The 17189-nt window shown below is 42.0% G+C and overlaps 1 protein-coding gene across 1 annotated transcript in view; it reads right to left on the minus strand.

Annotated features, from left to right (window-relative positions):
* Positions 1 to 4762: 4762 nt before the first annotated feature.
* The window catches only part of CCSER1 (coiled-coil serine rich protein 1), a 2886772-nt gene continuing 2874345 nt past the window's right edge, over positions 4763 to 17189 (minus strand). Inside the window, exon 10 of the mRNA XM_069630566.1 lies at positions 4763 to 5403. Coding sequence (XP_069486667.1) covers positions 5287 to 5403 — 117 coding nt within the window. The 3' untranslated portion in view covers positions 4763 to 5286. The remainder of the gene's footprint in view (positions 5404 to 17189) is intronic.

Raw genomic sequence — 17189 nt, forward strand, 5'->3', positions numbered from 1 at the left:
AAGCCACAGACACCCAAACCCTGTGGCCACTTCCCCCCAGAGGCCCTTGCCAGTCTTCACACACCACAGCCTGTGAAATCAATACATGGACACTGTGATGGATCCTGTGAAGTCATTAGTAATCCCCAGCCTAGGATCTCCTCCCATGTGGCCAGGGGATGCAGCCGGTACATGATCCTGATTCTGGGGAAGGTATTTTGAGGGAGGATCACATGGGAGGAGATGGCTGTCAGGGAGATGTGGTGACTCCATATGGAGAGACACAGTATTCTTCCATTCATTCTGAAGATGTCCCAATAATACCTACATTCTTGATAGCATATTGTCATTATTCCCATCCTCCCAATTGTAAAATCCTAAAGCCCTTTTTGGCCAGAAACCTTAGGCAGGATACCATTCATGCTTCTTATGTATATGATGCTTTTGTAACATCTCCTGCTAATGCTGGTTTTAATGTGAACAAAAACCCAGGAAAAAAAATTGCTTTAAAAGGAGTAACAATTCTTTGGACTTCAATTCCCATAAATCCTTTAGAACTGGGATGAGCAAGAGTAGAAAGGAGTTAATGTGGAGCAGAAGAACCAGCAATGTGCAGTCTAGTTGCTGTAACTCTAATTATCTGTGCAGAAGATTTAAAACTGGTGTGTCTTTCATGGCAGTACTAAATTAGGAGAAGAGGGATGGAGGGCGAGAGCAGCATGGAACAGACCCAAAAGCAGACTTATGCAAAAGAACAATGTGGAAGAAAGCTAGTGCTTTCCTATGAGGCGGCGAGAGACCAGGAGAAGCCAAGATGGTGCTGCAGAAGGACCATTTGCGACCGGCAGCTGAAAAGAGACTGCTGAGGTCACGGTCATGGGGAAAAAACGCAGTTTCACTGGCAGATGAAGGAGAAGCTGTCAACAGAGCCACAGGATGATCTGAAAGGCAGGGAATGCTTTTTAACGGCACAATGTTCCAGCTCGACGCCACGAGCCAGACGTGCCAACCAACACTGGTGAGTCTGTCCAAAACCATTGGGAGGCTCGGAGCATACCGACAAGTGTTTAAATTGGGAACATACTATAAACATCAACTTAATGAAAGGGAAAGATTGTATTTTCACAAGTCCCCTTATGTGAGATGTTGATATGGGAAACCTGGGGTAAATGCTGTGATGAACCAATTAACTGTAATGAAGCTATTGCAATGCAAGAATTGTACAACTCTCTGTATATGGCAAGTCAATATATGGAAGATTGAAACAAGCATTGCCACAAGCCGATGAATGCTAACAATGAAGCTAGCTATCAAAACTTGAACAAGCCTCCATAAAATGGGATGCCAATGTGGGGGACGTTGATACCTGAAGTTAATACAGTATAACCAGTGAAGAGCACAACTGGGTAATACTTAAGGAAAGAGAAAGAGAACATGGACAGATTGTTGGAAGATCTTGTGGGGAGAGTGCACCAGGCAGTGAGCCTTTGGGATGAAAAATACCTGGCTGGAGAGTACACCAGGAGATTTTTAAAGCTCAGAGGACCTTTGGGAGAAAGATACCTGGCAGGAGAGTACACCAGGGGATCTTCAAGGACCAAAGAGGGATTCTTGGCAGCGAATATACCAGGTAATCCATGTAAAGTTGATGGGTTATAGGTCAAAGGATCCACAACTAAACGATCGAATGGTCAAAGGGTCGACAGCAAAGGACTGAAAACAAAAGGATCAATTTTTTTTTTGGGGGGTCCCCCCCAACCCACGTATTTTGTGGTAAAAAACACTTTTTTCCCTAAACGAAAACCCCCAAAAAATGTAATTAAAAAAAAAAACAATCCTTTTGTTTTCGGTCCTTTGGTGTTGATCCTTTGACCATTCGACCCTTTGTAGTCGACCCTTTGATCGGACACCAAGTTGATGAACGGGGAGATATTTTGAGGAGTATTCCTGTCAGGAGAGTATACCAGGAGACCATCTTTGTGAACTGTTTAAAAGACAAGACATTGAAAAGGGGGTTTCTAGCAGGAAAATATAACAGAATACCTTCTTTTGTAAACTGTTGATTAGATTAGGCATTTTCATCATTCTTATTAAATCTACCACTACCTGAAAATAATACTCTTTATCAGCCTTGAGAAAGTGTCGTGTAGAGGAGGCATTCTTGGGGAATTATTGTTTGTGAAAGACAATCTTTGCATAATCGCTAAGAAAGTGTTAAAACATCAGTTCCAAAGGCCAAGATATGCATTGCCATCCTTAAAACTGCCATTGTTTGAACAAGACATTTTCTTTATTATTTTAAGGAAGTGTGTGAAAGAGATATTTATACTTCACTTAAAAGAACTGTTGTATGAATTGAACATTTGCAACATTGTACCTGGATTAAGGTCGGGGGAAGTGACCCATCCTTTGGATACAAGGATTCATTTTGTTCAATATATATATATGCATGTATGTGTTTTTTTGAAAACGATTGAATTTAAAACAGAGACCTGTTCATTGCACACTTTTTTTAAATAAAATGTAGTGCAAGGGTCCGATCGATTTTGGACATAAGGACAGTTCGCCTGCCTTTGATGACAAGATAAAGACAGATCCTTAGTTTTAGTTTCATAGGTAGGGAAACGCTCTCTAGGATAGGGATATGACGGCCTTTAGCCACACCTTGTTTAATTTAATACAATATCTAATGTTGAGGAAATTACTACCTTGTGTCCATATCTCATTTCTGACCCTTCACAGCACCTTTCAAATAATGTTTTCTTTTCACTCTATGTATATGTATTTTATAAAGTGTTCAGTTTGGTTCTGTTAAAATAAATGCTACTTAAAAGAATGCACCCTAACTTTTCTGAAAAAAAAACTGAATGTAATGTTCCAATAGTGTTTCCATCTCCCTCAGCTAAAACAAGAATTACAATGTTTTTCTGTCAAAACCTAGTCTAGAAGATTCCTTTCAGAAGATCACCTTTCATTCACATTGCAAAATAATCTTAGCAACACCATCTGCCACCCTTCTACGTCTCTGCAAATTCCCAAGCCAATGTTGAGCAGCTTGGTGAATCACAAGCATGAACGTCTTGCTGATTTGGAGTACAGACAGACACATTCACTCTGCCCCAGTGATATGCACTCACTTTGGAACTGTGAGAGATAATTGATTTAGATGAGAAACAGTTTGTTTAAGTTGAAAAATGAATCGAAAGTGTGTAGTTTGTGAAAGTGAACAAGCGTAAATGAGGTGGTCAAAAGCTTTACTTAGGAGGTATGGTGTGGATCCGTCAATGTAGAGTGTCAAGCTACAAGAGAGTTGTCAGAACATTTCACTCACACTAGGGAGAATGGGTGAAAAAAAAAAAACAGGATCACCATTATTGAGTCTGTCCAGAAGTGCGTGGGACCTTGGACTCCTTGAGAAAACATCATCTTTCCTTCCAATCATCTGGCGAAGGAATTAGGCATGGTAAATATGAATTCTAGCAGGATGTTCAGTGAGAAAAAATTAAAATGTAGACTACGAACAGCAGTTTATGCCTGAATCTATTATGAGCATTAGAACATTCAAGATAATATTCAGGCCCATCTAGAGATCCTGCCAGAGCTGCCGAACGAAGACAACTTCCAAAAAATGCTAGCACTAAATGGAGCTCTTGTGGAACTGCATATACAACCTCTGGAATGCAATAGAAATCATTGAGGCAATGGGTAGACAATATCATCAGTGAAAGAGGATAATGCAAGGACCGCTCCATTTAAAAAAAAAGAAAAAAAGAATCAGGATCATATTACAGTGTGTGAAATAAGAAACAGATATTTTGAAAATGAGCGTATGAGCTTATACTTTTAAGTGTTCATTTCACGTGGCAAATAAGACACAGACCTGTGGAATATCAAAAGCTTCATCCCAGAAAACAACTTCAGATCTGCTGTCCAAGCCTTGGTGCACTGCCACCTTGATGGTGGCAATAACCTTTTGGAAGGCCTTCCAGCAAATACACTGGCACCCCTAAGATTTGTACTGGATGATGCAGCATGACTCATCAAAGGACTAGACAAATTCGACCACATCACCACAACCCCATCAAACTTCACTGGCTCCTCCTATAATCTTCAAATCATGCTGTTTCAACTACAAGGCTCTCACCCTGAAATCTTCCTCACTGAAAAACTCACCATTTCTGCAGGCCTACGATCCACCAGAAGCAAAGAAACTGACAGTGCAGGAAGGAATAAACCAGAGGACATGGCCTACATACCCAGAGCCTGGAACCTCCTCCCTGTCAACATCAGACTCAGCCCCCTCGCTTCTACAGTTCAGGTAGGAGCTCAAGACCCTCCTCTTCAAGGAATCGCTCCTCCCTAACACCTAGGTTCACACTGGCTGATCTCATCTCCACTGCTTCTTCCCCTAGTTTCTTGCAGATCACCTTGCTAACTATTTGGCCACCGTCCCCCTCCCCTGTTAACTTCCCACTCCCTTGTTTCTCTGCTGCCCTTGCCATGTTCTTCCCCCTATGATTGTGAAGAGTTCTGTTGCTACTCGAAGCTAGGTCCATGCTCAGTAAATACCCTGATGATAATAATAATAATAATAATAATAATAATAATAATAATAATAATAATAATAATAATAATAATAATATCTTCCAGAACATTTCAAATAAGATGGCATTGTTAACCGTGGAACATTTGCTATAGAAACAATATTGTATATTTAAAGTGGTAAACTCAGCAAATTCAAAATCCCCTGTCGCCCCAAATAACACACTCCCTGCAACATTAATGTTTGCAAATTATAATTTTAATGTAACCATACATCATACTCTCTTGTGCAATGAATATTTAATTTACAGAGATTATAAATCTTTTATTTACGATTTCTTTACTTTATATTTATAAACTCTTTTTTTGAGAAACACAGTAAAGCCCCAAAGTGATGTAACCATTTGGTGCTGGCTGTCCGTTAATTACAGGATTACTTGTACGAAACGAATATTTGGTACAGTAACTAGACAAAGTGCCCCCCCCCCACCCCTCCAGAATAAATCTTCGTACTCTGATACTGTTTTTAAATAGTGTTATAAAATGTTCTGTTCCCGTGGGATTAAAAGATGGAATTTCAATGTGTTTATTAAAGTGCTGGCAATGAAAATAGAGATCTACAGAAATGCCAAGAACAATAATTATATTATTTATTGGACGTATAAAACGATAGCTTAGCAGCTGAGTTCATGGGCACTATGCAAGGCCTGGCAGCTTGCTGTGGGAGAGTCCGTTCTCTCTGTTCATAACCTGCCCTTCAATACATCAGTGGAAGGCATCCTGTGTCCAGATGTTGGTATTGATCTGATAATGCTGGAAACAACGGACTGGTCGGATTGCTTTGTAAATTGAGCCTTCCGTACTTGCAGAATTCCACAGGGCCTACAGGGGAGAGAAAAAAAAACATATTCTTAATACATAATTTAAACAGGTAATGTGTTTTCATGTTCTTTTTACACTTAGGACGAAACTATTTGCGTACATTTGCTTTTTATTGTATTTCAAGTTGTTGGCACCTTTGCAGAAGGCTGTTACGTTTCTTCAAAAAATAAAATGAGCTAATTAAACCCGAGTTGGATGAACAATACACTTTAAATAACTTTCCTAATGAGAACATTTGCATTTCAGATCTTGCTTCATGTGCTAGACGATGCCCAACATCAGTGTTGAATAAGGACAGAACTAACATCATGAGGCACAAGAAGTCTGGCGATGCAGGGCTTTTCCTTGGACTGGCCAATTGGCATTAGGCATATAAAAAAATGTGCTACACAATTCTCTCCATATACTAATTTGTGAAACGTATTGAATTGATGACCTAAGATATTTCATGGAAGGCTTTTACAGGAACATTTTGCATTGATATCTAGACTAATGCATGAGGTAATATGCGCCCCACTTATCGTGCTGGGGGGACAGTGGCTTTTATTTCATCTTGCATCACCTCCACCCGCCAGGCAGACATCCATGTGCTATGACCGTGTGGCAGAGCCCCACCTAATGGAATGCACTCTCACTTTCCTGATGGCCATCACCCCACCATGGGAAGGCCAGGAGTGGGTGTGTCAACATAAACAACATAAACAGTGCGTGCCAGTAGCTGCATAACCTCCCTATATTGCATGCAACATGTGTGATTTGTAGACCACTGCAAACCTGGCCTAGATATTAAAAGGCAACATTTGGAAGGGAAGAGTGGGACTGCAAAGCCCCTCTGAGTGCCATTGATAAGTATGTTGCGATCAAATCCTGCAACATTGAAACGAGTCCAGTGCAGTCGTGAGTTGCCCACTAATGTAGATAAAGACGTGCCTGAGGCTGGTTCATGCAAAATTAGTACATGGCGCAGCGATCCCAAGGGATACACTTCATGTGGATTGACTTGTTTCTCAGCCATACCACAGGGTAATCCCGTGGACGCACTTGCGTGCATCACGCGCCGGGTACACTGATGTTTTGAAGCCTACCTCTGCACGCCGCCATTTCCCCGACTCCAGCTGATGATTCGCCAACTCCGGAACAACGCGCCGCTGCTTTCACAGCTACAATGCATTCTGCACGTGTAAGCCAATCTGCGAAATACACATTACTGCATATCACATACTGCCTTATACGTGCAGAATACATTGAACGTTTAAAAACATTCCTCCCATTCATTACAATGGAGCATCTTAGCCCAAAATGGCACCCACTTGCTCCGTAGTAATGAAGCAGTATGCACATTCTAGAGTTCCAAGATTGAATGCGTACTCCTGCGGCGGCCTTTTCAAACGGCAAAATAAATGCAGCTTGAAAAGTTTTTACGAAGACATTAGTATTCCGGGGCTACAAACCCCAGAATACTAATGGCAATAACTGCCTCGCCAGCTGGCCATTACCGCCTAAAGGTAATGCCCCGGGGCCCCCGTTAAATTAAGTAACTTTGGTCCCCGGGGGCATTACCTTAGTATGTAATGGCCCGTCAGCTCGGCGGTTATGGCCACAGTAGTGCTGCATCTTTTGTCATCATTTGCAGGGGGTCGCTGAAATTCACGATGATAGAAGAGGGGCAGCTGCTGAATGCATCCGTCTGCCAGAACTTCCCTGGCATCCCAGGAATATCAGTGAGGCATTTCATAACACAGCATTGGAGGAGCAGCCAAAAGTTTGGCTTCTTAGTCATTGCAAGGTTTACATATTTAGATAAGCCTATAAATAATGTGTGGATCCCTTATATGCATTGGCAATTGTGTTGATGAATGTTGTCCAGCGATTCGTTGGATTAGTAGGTAAGGAACCAAATCTGGTGCCACTCACTCACAGTGTCCGAAATATAGCTGTCAGACCTACTGTTGCATAAGCAGGTCCACTGCTTCATAGATCAATACATATGTTTGCAGAGCCATATCTAGTTGTTGTATAACCAGATTAACTGGTGCACATTCTCAATTATATGATAGTGATAACGATGTGTTTGTTACCTATATAGCAGTTTATCAAGGCACAGTCTAATTGCTCCGAAGTCAGATCCCATTCGCTACATTGTAACATAATTTCACATAGCCAGATGCATTCCCAGACAATTTGCTACATAGCCAGATATACGTTTGAGCATAGCCAGATCTATTTGCTGCATGATTCAAATTAATTGTGGCATAGCCTGATTTGTGCATGCACGGCCATACTTACCGTTGCATAGCAACACATATTGTTGTATAGGCAGACTAATAGTTGGATAGCCAGATGTAGGCTTGTATAGGCAGATTTACTTTATAACACAATCAGATTGGCACACAACCAGATTTGTGTGTTGTGCAATTGCATTGATTAATGCAGAGCCAGGCCAATTAGTCCTAGCCAGATTTTGTTTTGCATTTCTAAATGTACTCTTTCATAACCTGAGTTGCTCTTGTACAAGCAGGTTCATTTTCTGGAAAGTCAGATTCATTGCTGCACAGCCACATGCATGTGTTGCTTGATTAGCTAAATGTTTCCCTAGCCAGATTTACTCTATTGTATAGTCAGATATATTGCTGCACAACTAGATTCGCTGGTGTCATATTTAGATGAATCTTTACACAGCCTGATTTATTTTGCTTAGTCAGATTCATTGTTGCACAGCTTGATTTCTTTTTGTTGCTTCTCAGATGAATTGTTGCATAGCCTGATTTATGTGCTTCAATATTTGATTAATTGTTGTCTAAACAGATGTACTTTATTGTATAGTCAGATTAATTGCTTAACAGCCTGGCTCTTTGTTCTTAGCAACCTCACTGTTATACTGCTGGAGTACCGTTTATTTAGCAATGTGCTGCATTGTCAATCCTAGCTTTGCATGCATAAATGTTCACAGGCTTAGCCAGATCGAGTTGTTGCACAATTAGATTAATTGGTGAACAGACAGCTTTCTATTCCTCAACCAGATTGGTTGTTGCCTAGCCACATTTATGTGTGGTGCATAACCTGATCTGTTTGATGAATAATCAGAATGAATATTGCAGAGCCTGATTTATATTTTTACAAACTAATGTTTGCATTACCAGATTTGCTTTTTGCATTATTAGATTATTTTCTGCGTAGCCGGATTTATTTTGCTTTTACCATCATCATCATAGTAACTTTATTTTGGCGTTGAGGCATACAAGTTTTCACAACAAACATAAAACAAAACATTTCATTCGGTAATGAAATGAAATCGAGTTAAATTAAGTATCCTTGCGCCCCAGTTATGTCTCGTGAATGGATATGTTGAGAGCAGCAAAATCGCAGCTGGGGTTCAAGTCAGGCCACGATGACATTAAGGCAATGTATACCGTGGGGGTCTGGGCCAGAATGTGTCACCTGACTTTCTTTTCCCCAGTCGGACAGCATTTGCTCCCAACAGCATTGGCCACTTGGACGCTCTTTCCAGAAGGTAAGCACTAAGCTCTATTGCACAGTTTGACAATGGGTGACATCTCCGATTAAAATTCAGTATGCCCTCGGCCATAGCTGGATCCCCACAGTCAATTCTAATAGAGTCAAGGACATTTCCCGCCTGCTGGTGAATTCTGGTGCAGCTTACGATTTGCTCCCGGGTCGCAAATAGAAAACCCCTCACTACTCGGATCTAGCCTAGGCCCTTATTTGAAAGTGCTTCACCGAGTTGATGACAATTAGCGACTAATTTCAGGACCCTGTGTAGGCATATTGACCCCGCTGCCTGGGATGTTACTGGCCCATGAGTTTTGGCAGAGGGGGGGAATAGAGCATGACCCAACCTTCTTGGCACCCTGTCAAATGGGTTATTTGCCCTAGGTAGACTATTTGCCATCAGGCTTGGGATCTGCGTTCTTGGAGAATGGGGCAACATGTGGGATTCCCCATCTAGGTTCACGTTCACTTGAATCTATTTTGGGAATTTTCCCATTGCCCGCTAAGGCAATGATGGGATTAATGCTTACTTAGATCCCTTCGGTGGGTCGCCACCTCACCTCCGTGCTACTATTTGGTCTATCTGGTCTAATTTCAGTCAGGAACATTCCCTATATGGTGTTGCCCCCCAACCCCCACATCATACAGCAGTTCCAGTATTGACCTGCCAGTACTGTGTAGGGGATAAGTCGGCAGGCGGTGTATTAATCACCATAGTGGCAGTGGTGGTAGAGGGCCCAATAACATAGTCAGTAACTTCTCCAGAGGCCATACTCAATTGGACTCCATCAGTGAATTGAAACAGTGTAATCAAAGCAAATCTTGAACCCCTTGTCATGCCCCAAATGACATACAGAATCAGTTATTTCTTTCTGTTGAAGTACAGGTTATTTAATTTTGGCAGGGGCCTCTGTGTTAAATGCAATGTTTTTACACCCCTCCCCCCCTAGAATCCAAGCTAACTGGAGCACTAAATGCACCCAAGAACTGGTGAATGTCGCTGATGAGGGAAAGGGCTTCCCCCTGGGGCCTTGCAGGCTGAGTTAGTCTTATCTCACCATGGGTAATATAGCTCAGTGGCAACGCACTCGTCATGGAAGCAAGACCGTGCAGAGCAACACAGGTTCAAATCCCGGGTCTTTGATTAGAAATCTGTTCAGCATTAAGCACGTTATAAACAAATTATTATAATTATAATGTAGTGGCCTGCAGTTTGGATTTTCCTTTTGACAGTCAGCTTTTTTCTGTTAGGGCATGACACAGGCACAATTATATGTTCTGATATTGACCGTGGTCTAGAGGAATTAAAATAATAATGAGGTATTTTTCTCAAGTTAAGGGCCGCTGCACAGATCCGTCGTCACTTAGTACCATGGGCATGTCAATAAGAGATTAAAAGTTTTAGTCAATATTAGTCTCGGTTATCTTTTATTGGTTTATTGGTTGGAAAGTTACGGCACCCCCCTCATAGGCTTTAACTTCTCATGTGATGAGCCGCAGAGCCCTTGGAGGCCCCCTGTAGAACGGCTTTGGGTGTCAGCAGATGGCCTTGTAAGATATCTGCCTCTTCCTACTGAGGTCAGAGTGGGCTTCAGGTGTTGTGTTTTACACCTCCAGGCACGAACCCCATATAGGCGCAAACACCTTCACCCTTATCCCCCAAGAGCTTTGCCCTGGTGGGTGTCGGTAGCAATTATGAGTGTTTGGGAGGGGGTGGGGCTTCACACAGCAGCAGCGGACAGCCATGAAAGCAGGGACAGAGCTTCCCTGCACGCACAAACACCTCTGCCCTTAACCCCCACAGACTTACAAATTAGCTTATGCATAGCCAGATCTACGTTTCTGCAGAACAGATGTATTTGCTGCATAATAAAATTTACTGTTGCATAGCCAGACATATTTATGTGTAGCCAGATCTCTTTAACTCATAATACAACTAATTACTGTACTCCCTGACATATACTCGCATAGTCATACTTATGGGTGCTTATCAAGTCTAACTGTTGCATATCCTGATGAACTCTTGCATAGCCAGGCAGCAATGTCTTCTGGTGAAGTCGGGCTAAATGAAGATCATGGCAACCAGCACCATTGCTCCAACACCTATGCAGAAACTCTGACTTCACACCAACACACTTCGGCAACACAATTGTTCAAATCCAAGACCACCTGTACAGGAAATGGGCAACCTCATTTCACTCAGGACTTTCTCTCCAGGGTCTACTCAAGCAACCCAGTAAGTGAACTGCTCTTTTTCCCAAAATATTATTATCCAAAATACCCTGAAAACTACCGCCCAATCTCCAACACACCATTCCGTACCAAATTCCCATAGAAATTCATCTAACATCAACTATCAACTATGGTCCATGGACAAACACATCTTACTCCATGACATACAAGAATAATTCAGCCCAGCAAGTGAAACAGAATCCAAACTATGCTCAATATGAGGTATAATGCAGAAAGATCTTCTGACCTTTAGGAAACAAATGAAAATCTTAATATGCAAACCTGGGCTCACCCAGGGCACACATCGTACTGGACATTTCGAGCCACCTTCGACACCATCAGTCAAGAGATTATACTAAAAGGGAAAGAGAACATTCAAATAAAAGGAATTTTCCAGTGCTGGACTGCCTCATTTCTAACCAATAGAAAGGCGATGACACTCAAGGCCCAGTTTAGGTCACGTCCTTGCAACCTGTCATGCAGAGTACCTATAGGATCCAGACTCTCATCTCTTCTCTTTAACATATACATGACCTTCTACTGGATTCTATTAACTCCAGCCTCACATATCTCAACTAAACAGATGATATGCTAATAGTTTGCAAACTCACAAAAGAGTTTGCAAGGATCCCTTGGCCTCAGCAAGTGTTGCTCACATGGAATCTTGGATACCTTCAAATAGAAATAATCTCAAGCAATGCAAAACTGATCTAATGATCTGTTACACAGCATATGAAAACCTTACAATGCTCACCTGGCTGGAGGTAATTGGCTCTTGTCCACTGTTCACGTCAACAGTGAGAAACGGTGGTATCATAATGGAGAGAAATCTTACACTAGAACTGCACCTCAAAACCATCCAGATGAGTTGCTCCTTCCAACTCAATACTAAATGATGCATCATATCCTATCTGACATTCATACACAGGATTAAAGCAGTTTTTGTGCTAGTGTTATCACAACTAGATTACCCCAACAACATTACACTCCTAGAAATCTACACAACAGGCAACACAGAGTACATTATGTGGCAACCAAATTACTCCTAAGGCTGAAATGATGATAACACATTACACCAGCACTTTGCACTGTCCAATGTCACCTAATCAAAAGGATGATGCACGTGAAGGCTCTATGCACCATCCACTGTGCCTTCTACTGCAGGGGCCTGGAAGCCATTACACTTAGACTCACACTACCTGCCGCCAAGAACACATTAATCCAGCAACAATAAACTAGAACTTGTGTCAAGCATCAGCTGCAAAGGGCACAGATCATTTTCCTCTCAACTGGCAACTACACGCCAGCACTGTATCGCAATCACCTGTGCACAGACTATCACCTGACCTTCAGAAAACAAAGAAAAGCCTGGCTATTTAACTTACATCAGTATGAAATGGACTTTCTGCTCAACCAATACCTCTACTAGACTAGCATCAAAACTCCAATAAACTCACACACTTATCCCCACCAATGCCATCCAATCGCAACCTCAGTTTCTCAGCCGATATACATGTACCCCTCGCCATATATCAACTTGCAGTGCACACACAAATCTCACTTACGCAGCCACAGCAGACGTATCAGTTTCTGCATCAGCATTAATCAAGCTACAACTGAGGTTTTCTCTTTATCTTTAGTCCTATTACTCCCACCAACATCGGCAGCTAACCAAGACCCAAGTGCTTCAACCTCTCAGATTTTTGTCTCTCCTTTTTGTGTAACATAACGCCAACTGTCAAAACCAAACCAATAGAAGCACAACGGCACTCAGGATTCAGGTGCTTACCACCTGCGCCCATCAACACCACAGGTTTCAAATGTTCCTCTTGCTCTATAGCACTATGCACCAGCTACCCATTCATTTTCTCTTACAGATCCAAATGGAGGGAAGCCACCAAGCTTTCAAAAAGGCATTGGACCAAGGTATTAATATTGACTTCTTCCATGGCCGCCATACGAAAGCGAAGAAATATGTAAACAAAGAAAATGGATGACATGGAAAAGGAGAAGGGACTACATGTAGTCCCTTCTCCTTTTTCATGGCAGCCATTAAACAGTGATTCAAAATAAGTAAACAATGAATATGGTCACCTGGGAATGGGGAGAAGGGACTATTAATAGTCCCTTCACCCTTTCTATGGCGGTCATTCGAACATTGAACGGGACTGGGAGGAAGGCTTTGTCCGGAATGTAATGACTTGGTGAGGGCCAATGAGCTCTCTTGTTGCAACCTCATTGTTCCTCGCTGGGTACAAATACAAGTTAAAAACCTATGGTAACACGCCATTATATACACTTTCAAGACATATTACCAATTCAAAATGTACATTAAAGGGGTATAACAAGAGTAGAATAAAAAACATAGACACATTGGGGAGAGCACACTCGCAGCCCCTATAAAAAGAAAATATAACCAACATCCAAGTGAGTTCATGGGATAGTTAATCTACCATACAATGGTACTACATCTCAACCCAGAAATGTCTCCATTTATTCATATCATTTATAGAGTGCACCAAGCCCGTAGGCATCTGGGCGCATTACAGGTTTTATAGTTAGAGATAACAAGGACATAAAATACATATACATACGAAATAAATCTTGTAGCAGAAATGTACATATTTACATTAGATACATTAATTACAGTTTCCTACTTTGATATAATGTGCAAGATTTGGTGCAAGGACACATGTGGTCACAGGTCTTGGGAATGCATCACCTCTTGACGTTAATCTTAAAGGAGTGGAAGGGAGATGTAGCTCTTCAAAGTATTTGTATTTGTTTTAACGCGCACCTTCAGGCCCGGAGGCATCAGGGCGCAACTTTAGACATGGTTACATAGGCATACATATATTCAAAACTTTAAAAGACAGTGCATAGTATTCAGGGCAAGGAAAAGGGGGTGTTGAAGATTAACAGCAATATATATATTTACAGAGTAGAGAATAATGCAGGCGTTTTCCTGGGACAAGCTCCCAGGAGCATAGCGGTCCAGATATCAAGGCTGGTTGAAGAGCCAGGATTTTGTTTTGGATTTGAAGGCACAAAAGCATTCTTCAGATCTGATGGTGAGGGGGAGGGCATTCCAAAGCTTGGAAGCTAGGACGGGGAAGCTAGATCCACCCGCTTTTTGTAGTTTGAACCTAGGGATGGTTAGGCAATGGGTCTGGGCAGTTCTTTGTGGGCGGGTAGGCGCGTGGCGGGATAGCAGGCTGCAGAGATATGGGGGGGCTTGGTTAGCTAGGCATTTGTGGGTAAGGCCTAAGACTTTCAGAGAAATTCTCTGTTTGACTGGTAGCCAGTGTAAGTTGGATCTAGATTCCGAGATGTGGTGGTTTCGCGGGATGTTTAATGCCGCTCTAATGGCGTTATTTTGGGTGATTTGCAGTTTGGTTAGATTCTCTTGGCTAGTTCCTAGTTAGAGGGCACTCCCATAGTCGATTTTGGCCATGATGAGAGTTCTGGCCAATGTGACCGTGTTTGGGGTGGTCAGAAATGGCCTGCAAGCTGCAATGAGTTTGCAGGTGTATGCTGAGGCAGATCTGACTGCATTTGTTTGTCGGGATAGGGATAAGGTGGCGTCAAGGTAGACACTTAAAGTTTTGGTGTCTTTCAAAACTTGGAGGGTATTGCCATCGATGATAAACGATTGGTAGGACGGCTCAAGTTTACTAAGACGTTGCGTAGTGCCCAATATGAGGATCTCAGTCTTCTCATCGTTGAGGCATAACTGGTGTTGTGCCATCCAAGCTTGGATGACCAGGTAGACATCGTTCAGGGCCTTAGTGTTAGCCAAGTAGCCTCCAGTGATGGGAATTAGTATCTGGGTGTCATCAGCGTAATTGGTGTAGGAGACACCCAGATAGTCAAGTACATTGAAGAGCGGTTTTGTAAAGACATTATAAAGTGTTGGCGACACACAAGAGCCCTGGGGGACGCCGCAGTGAATAGGGGACGGATCTGCAGCTGTGGATTTAGAAAAGACATGCATAGATCTATTACTCAAGAATGATTTGATCCAGACCGTAGCTGATGGTGAGAAATGGGCGGCAGAGTGAAGATGCTTGCATAGGATTTGGTGATTGACCAGATCGAAAGCCGCAGAGAGGTCAAGTAGAAGTAACAAGGCAAGTTTGCCGTTGTCCTTCAGAACTTCAATTTGAGTTTTTAAGTCTAGTAGAGCTGTCTCGGTTCCATGTCTTGCTTTCAGAATCGGTTTCAGATATATATACCTCAAAGCTTTGAGTCACGAGCAACGAAAAAAGAAGTGAATTTCAGTTTCGACACTATTACCACACAGCGGGCACATTCCTGAACTGTTAGATCCCTATAATTTTGTAAATTATCCCAATATGAGTCTGCCCATCCTAAATTGAATGGATACGACTTGGGCATAAGGTTGAGTAACTTGTCGATATAAACTTCAAACCCGAATTGCCATTTTTTTTTTCTAAGATAGTGAAAACCTAGTTTCAGCCTATCACAGGCAGTAATGACAGTTTTCCTTAGATAATATACAGAAGTATCTTATTTGAATCTGTTGATCTTGACTTAAATGGTGTTATTGGGATTAACACAAAGATCTTGGTCTCCTATTTCATTTTTTGTTTGTTTACATGGAGCACCCAAGGGAGACTTTTCCCCCTTCCAGATTTATTACATGAATCAGTTAATTACGAACATCTGATAAAGCCAGGGATTGCCATAGTCTAAGCCCATAGTTACTTGATTTCAATAAGACCCCAGTATTAACTGGATGCACATCAATTTCTCTATGGCGTAACTTGCTTGGTGATCCCTGCAGCTGCATCAGCAGGTTTTTTAGAAATATATTCTCAACTTTTGCTAGATTTGACATATTCACACAGCCCCAAATTTCAACTCCACGTGTGGCAGCAACAACAGCCTGTTTCCTGCAGAAGTCCAAAGCGGGTCCCACCTCAGCCCTATCATGTCTATTGAAGAAGGCTCGAGTTGCGCCACTATATTTTTCAAGTGTTGCACAGGCCTTCACCAGTTGTGATGATCACTGTCCATTTTCAAGGAAACCAATGCCCAAATAACCATAATGCTTGACCTGTTGAAGCTTTTGGTTATCACCCTAAAGTCCCCAGATTGACATTTGGCATACTTCGCTGTAAACACAAAAGATTTAATCTTGCCAATATTCAAGTGTAATTTCTCCTCCTCACACTTCCTTGTGAAAGCCGCCATTGTGCAGCGAAGGCCTTGAGGAGATATGGACCATAACAGGGCGTTGTCTGCTAAATAAACGGCAGGATAAATACCATGACACAATTTTGGGCGGTCCAGACAATTCAATAGCAACGCTCTTATTTCTTCATCTATTAAGATGCAGAATAACATCGGAGCAAGGATGCACCCCTGCCTTACGCCCATTAAGACATCAAACTCAGATGTCGTTTACCATGCTAGGCTAAACCTCACTACAGATTTGTTTTTGTTATAAAGTGACCAACACAGGTTAACAAGTGGCGTGGCATGTTCCTATTTTCTAATACCTGCCATAAGAGGTCGCTGTGTAAACTCTTGAATGCTGTTTTTAGGTCAACGAACACTGCATAGAGTTTCCTCTTTAAAAATGTAGTATATTAGTGGATTATTAAATACAGACACAAACTCTGATCAACTGTGCACCTGCCAGCTTGTAATCCCACTTGAAGAGTGTGAATAATGGCATTTTCATCTGCCCATGTTTGACTATTGTTTAAAATCACTTTAGCAAAAACCTTCCTGGTGCAATCTAAGAACAAGTTTGGCCAGTAATTTTCTGGTAAACCCGACTCCCATACCACAATTTTTTTTTAATTAATGAGAGCATTTTACAACAGTTGCCAAGAAACCGGTTTAGTTTCCATAATACAGGAGCCTAAATAATTGCTTAAAAACTACCTATGGGCATTCTGTCGGGGCCTGGTGCTTTGCCCGCTTTTTGAGAATCAGTAGCATTAAAAATCTCCTCCAATTTCATGTCCAGCCTATTGTGTTTCACAATTCGACCTGGAGTGGGAACAATCAAC

This window comes from Ambystoma mexicanum, chromosome 6q, assembly GCF_040938575.1.
Source record: "Ambystoma mexicanum isolate Mex_15411 chromosome 6q, UKY_AmexF1_1, whole genome shotgun sequence".
NCBI classification, from domain to species: Eukaryota; Metazoa; Chordata; class Amphibia; order Caudata; family Ambystomatidae; genus Ambystoma; species Ambystoma mexicanum.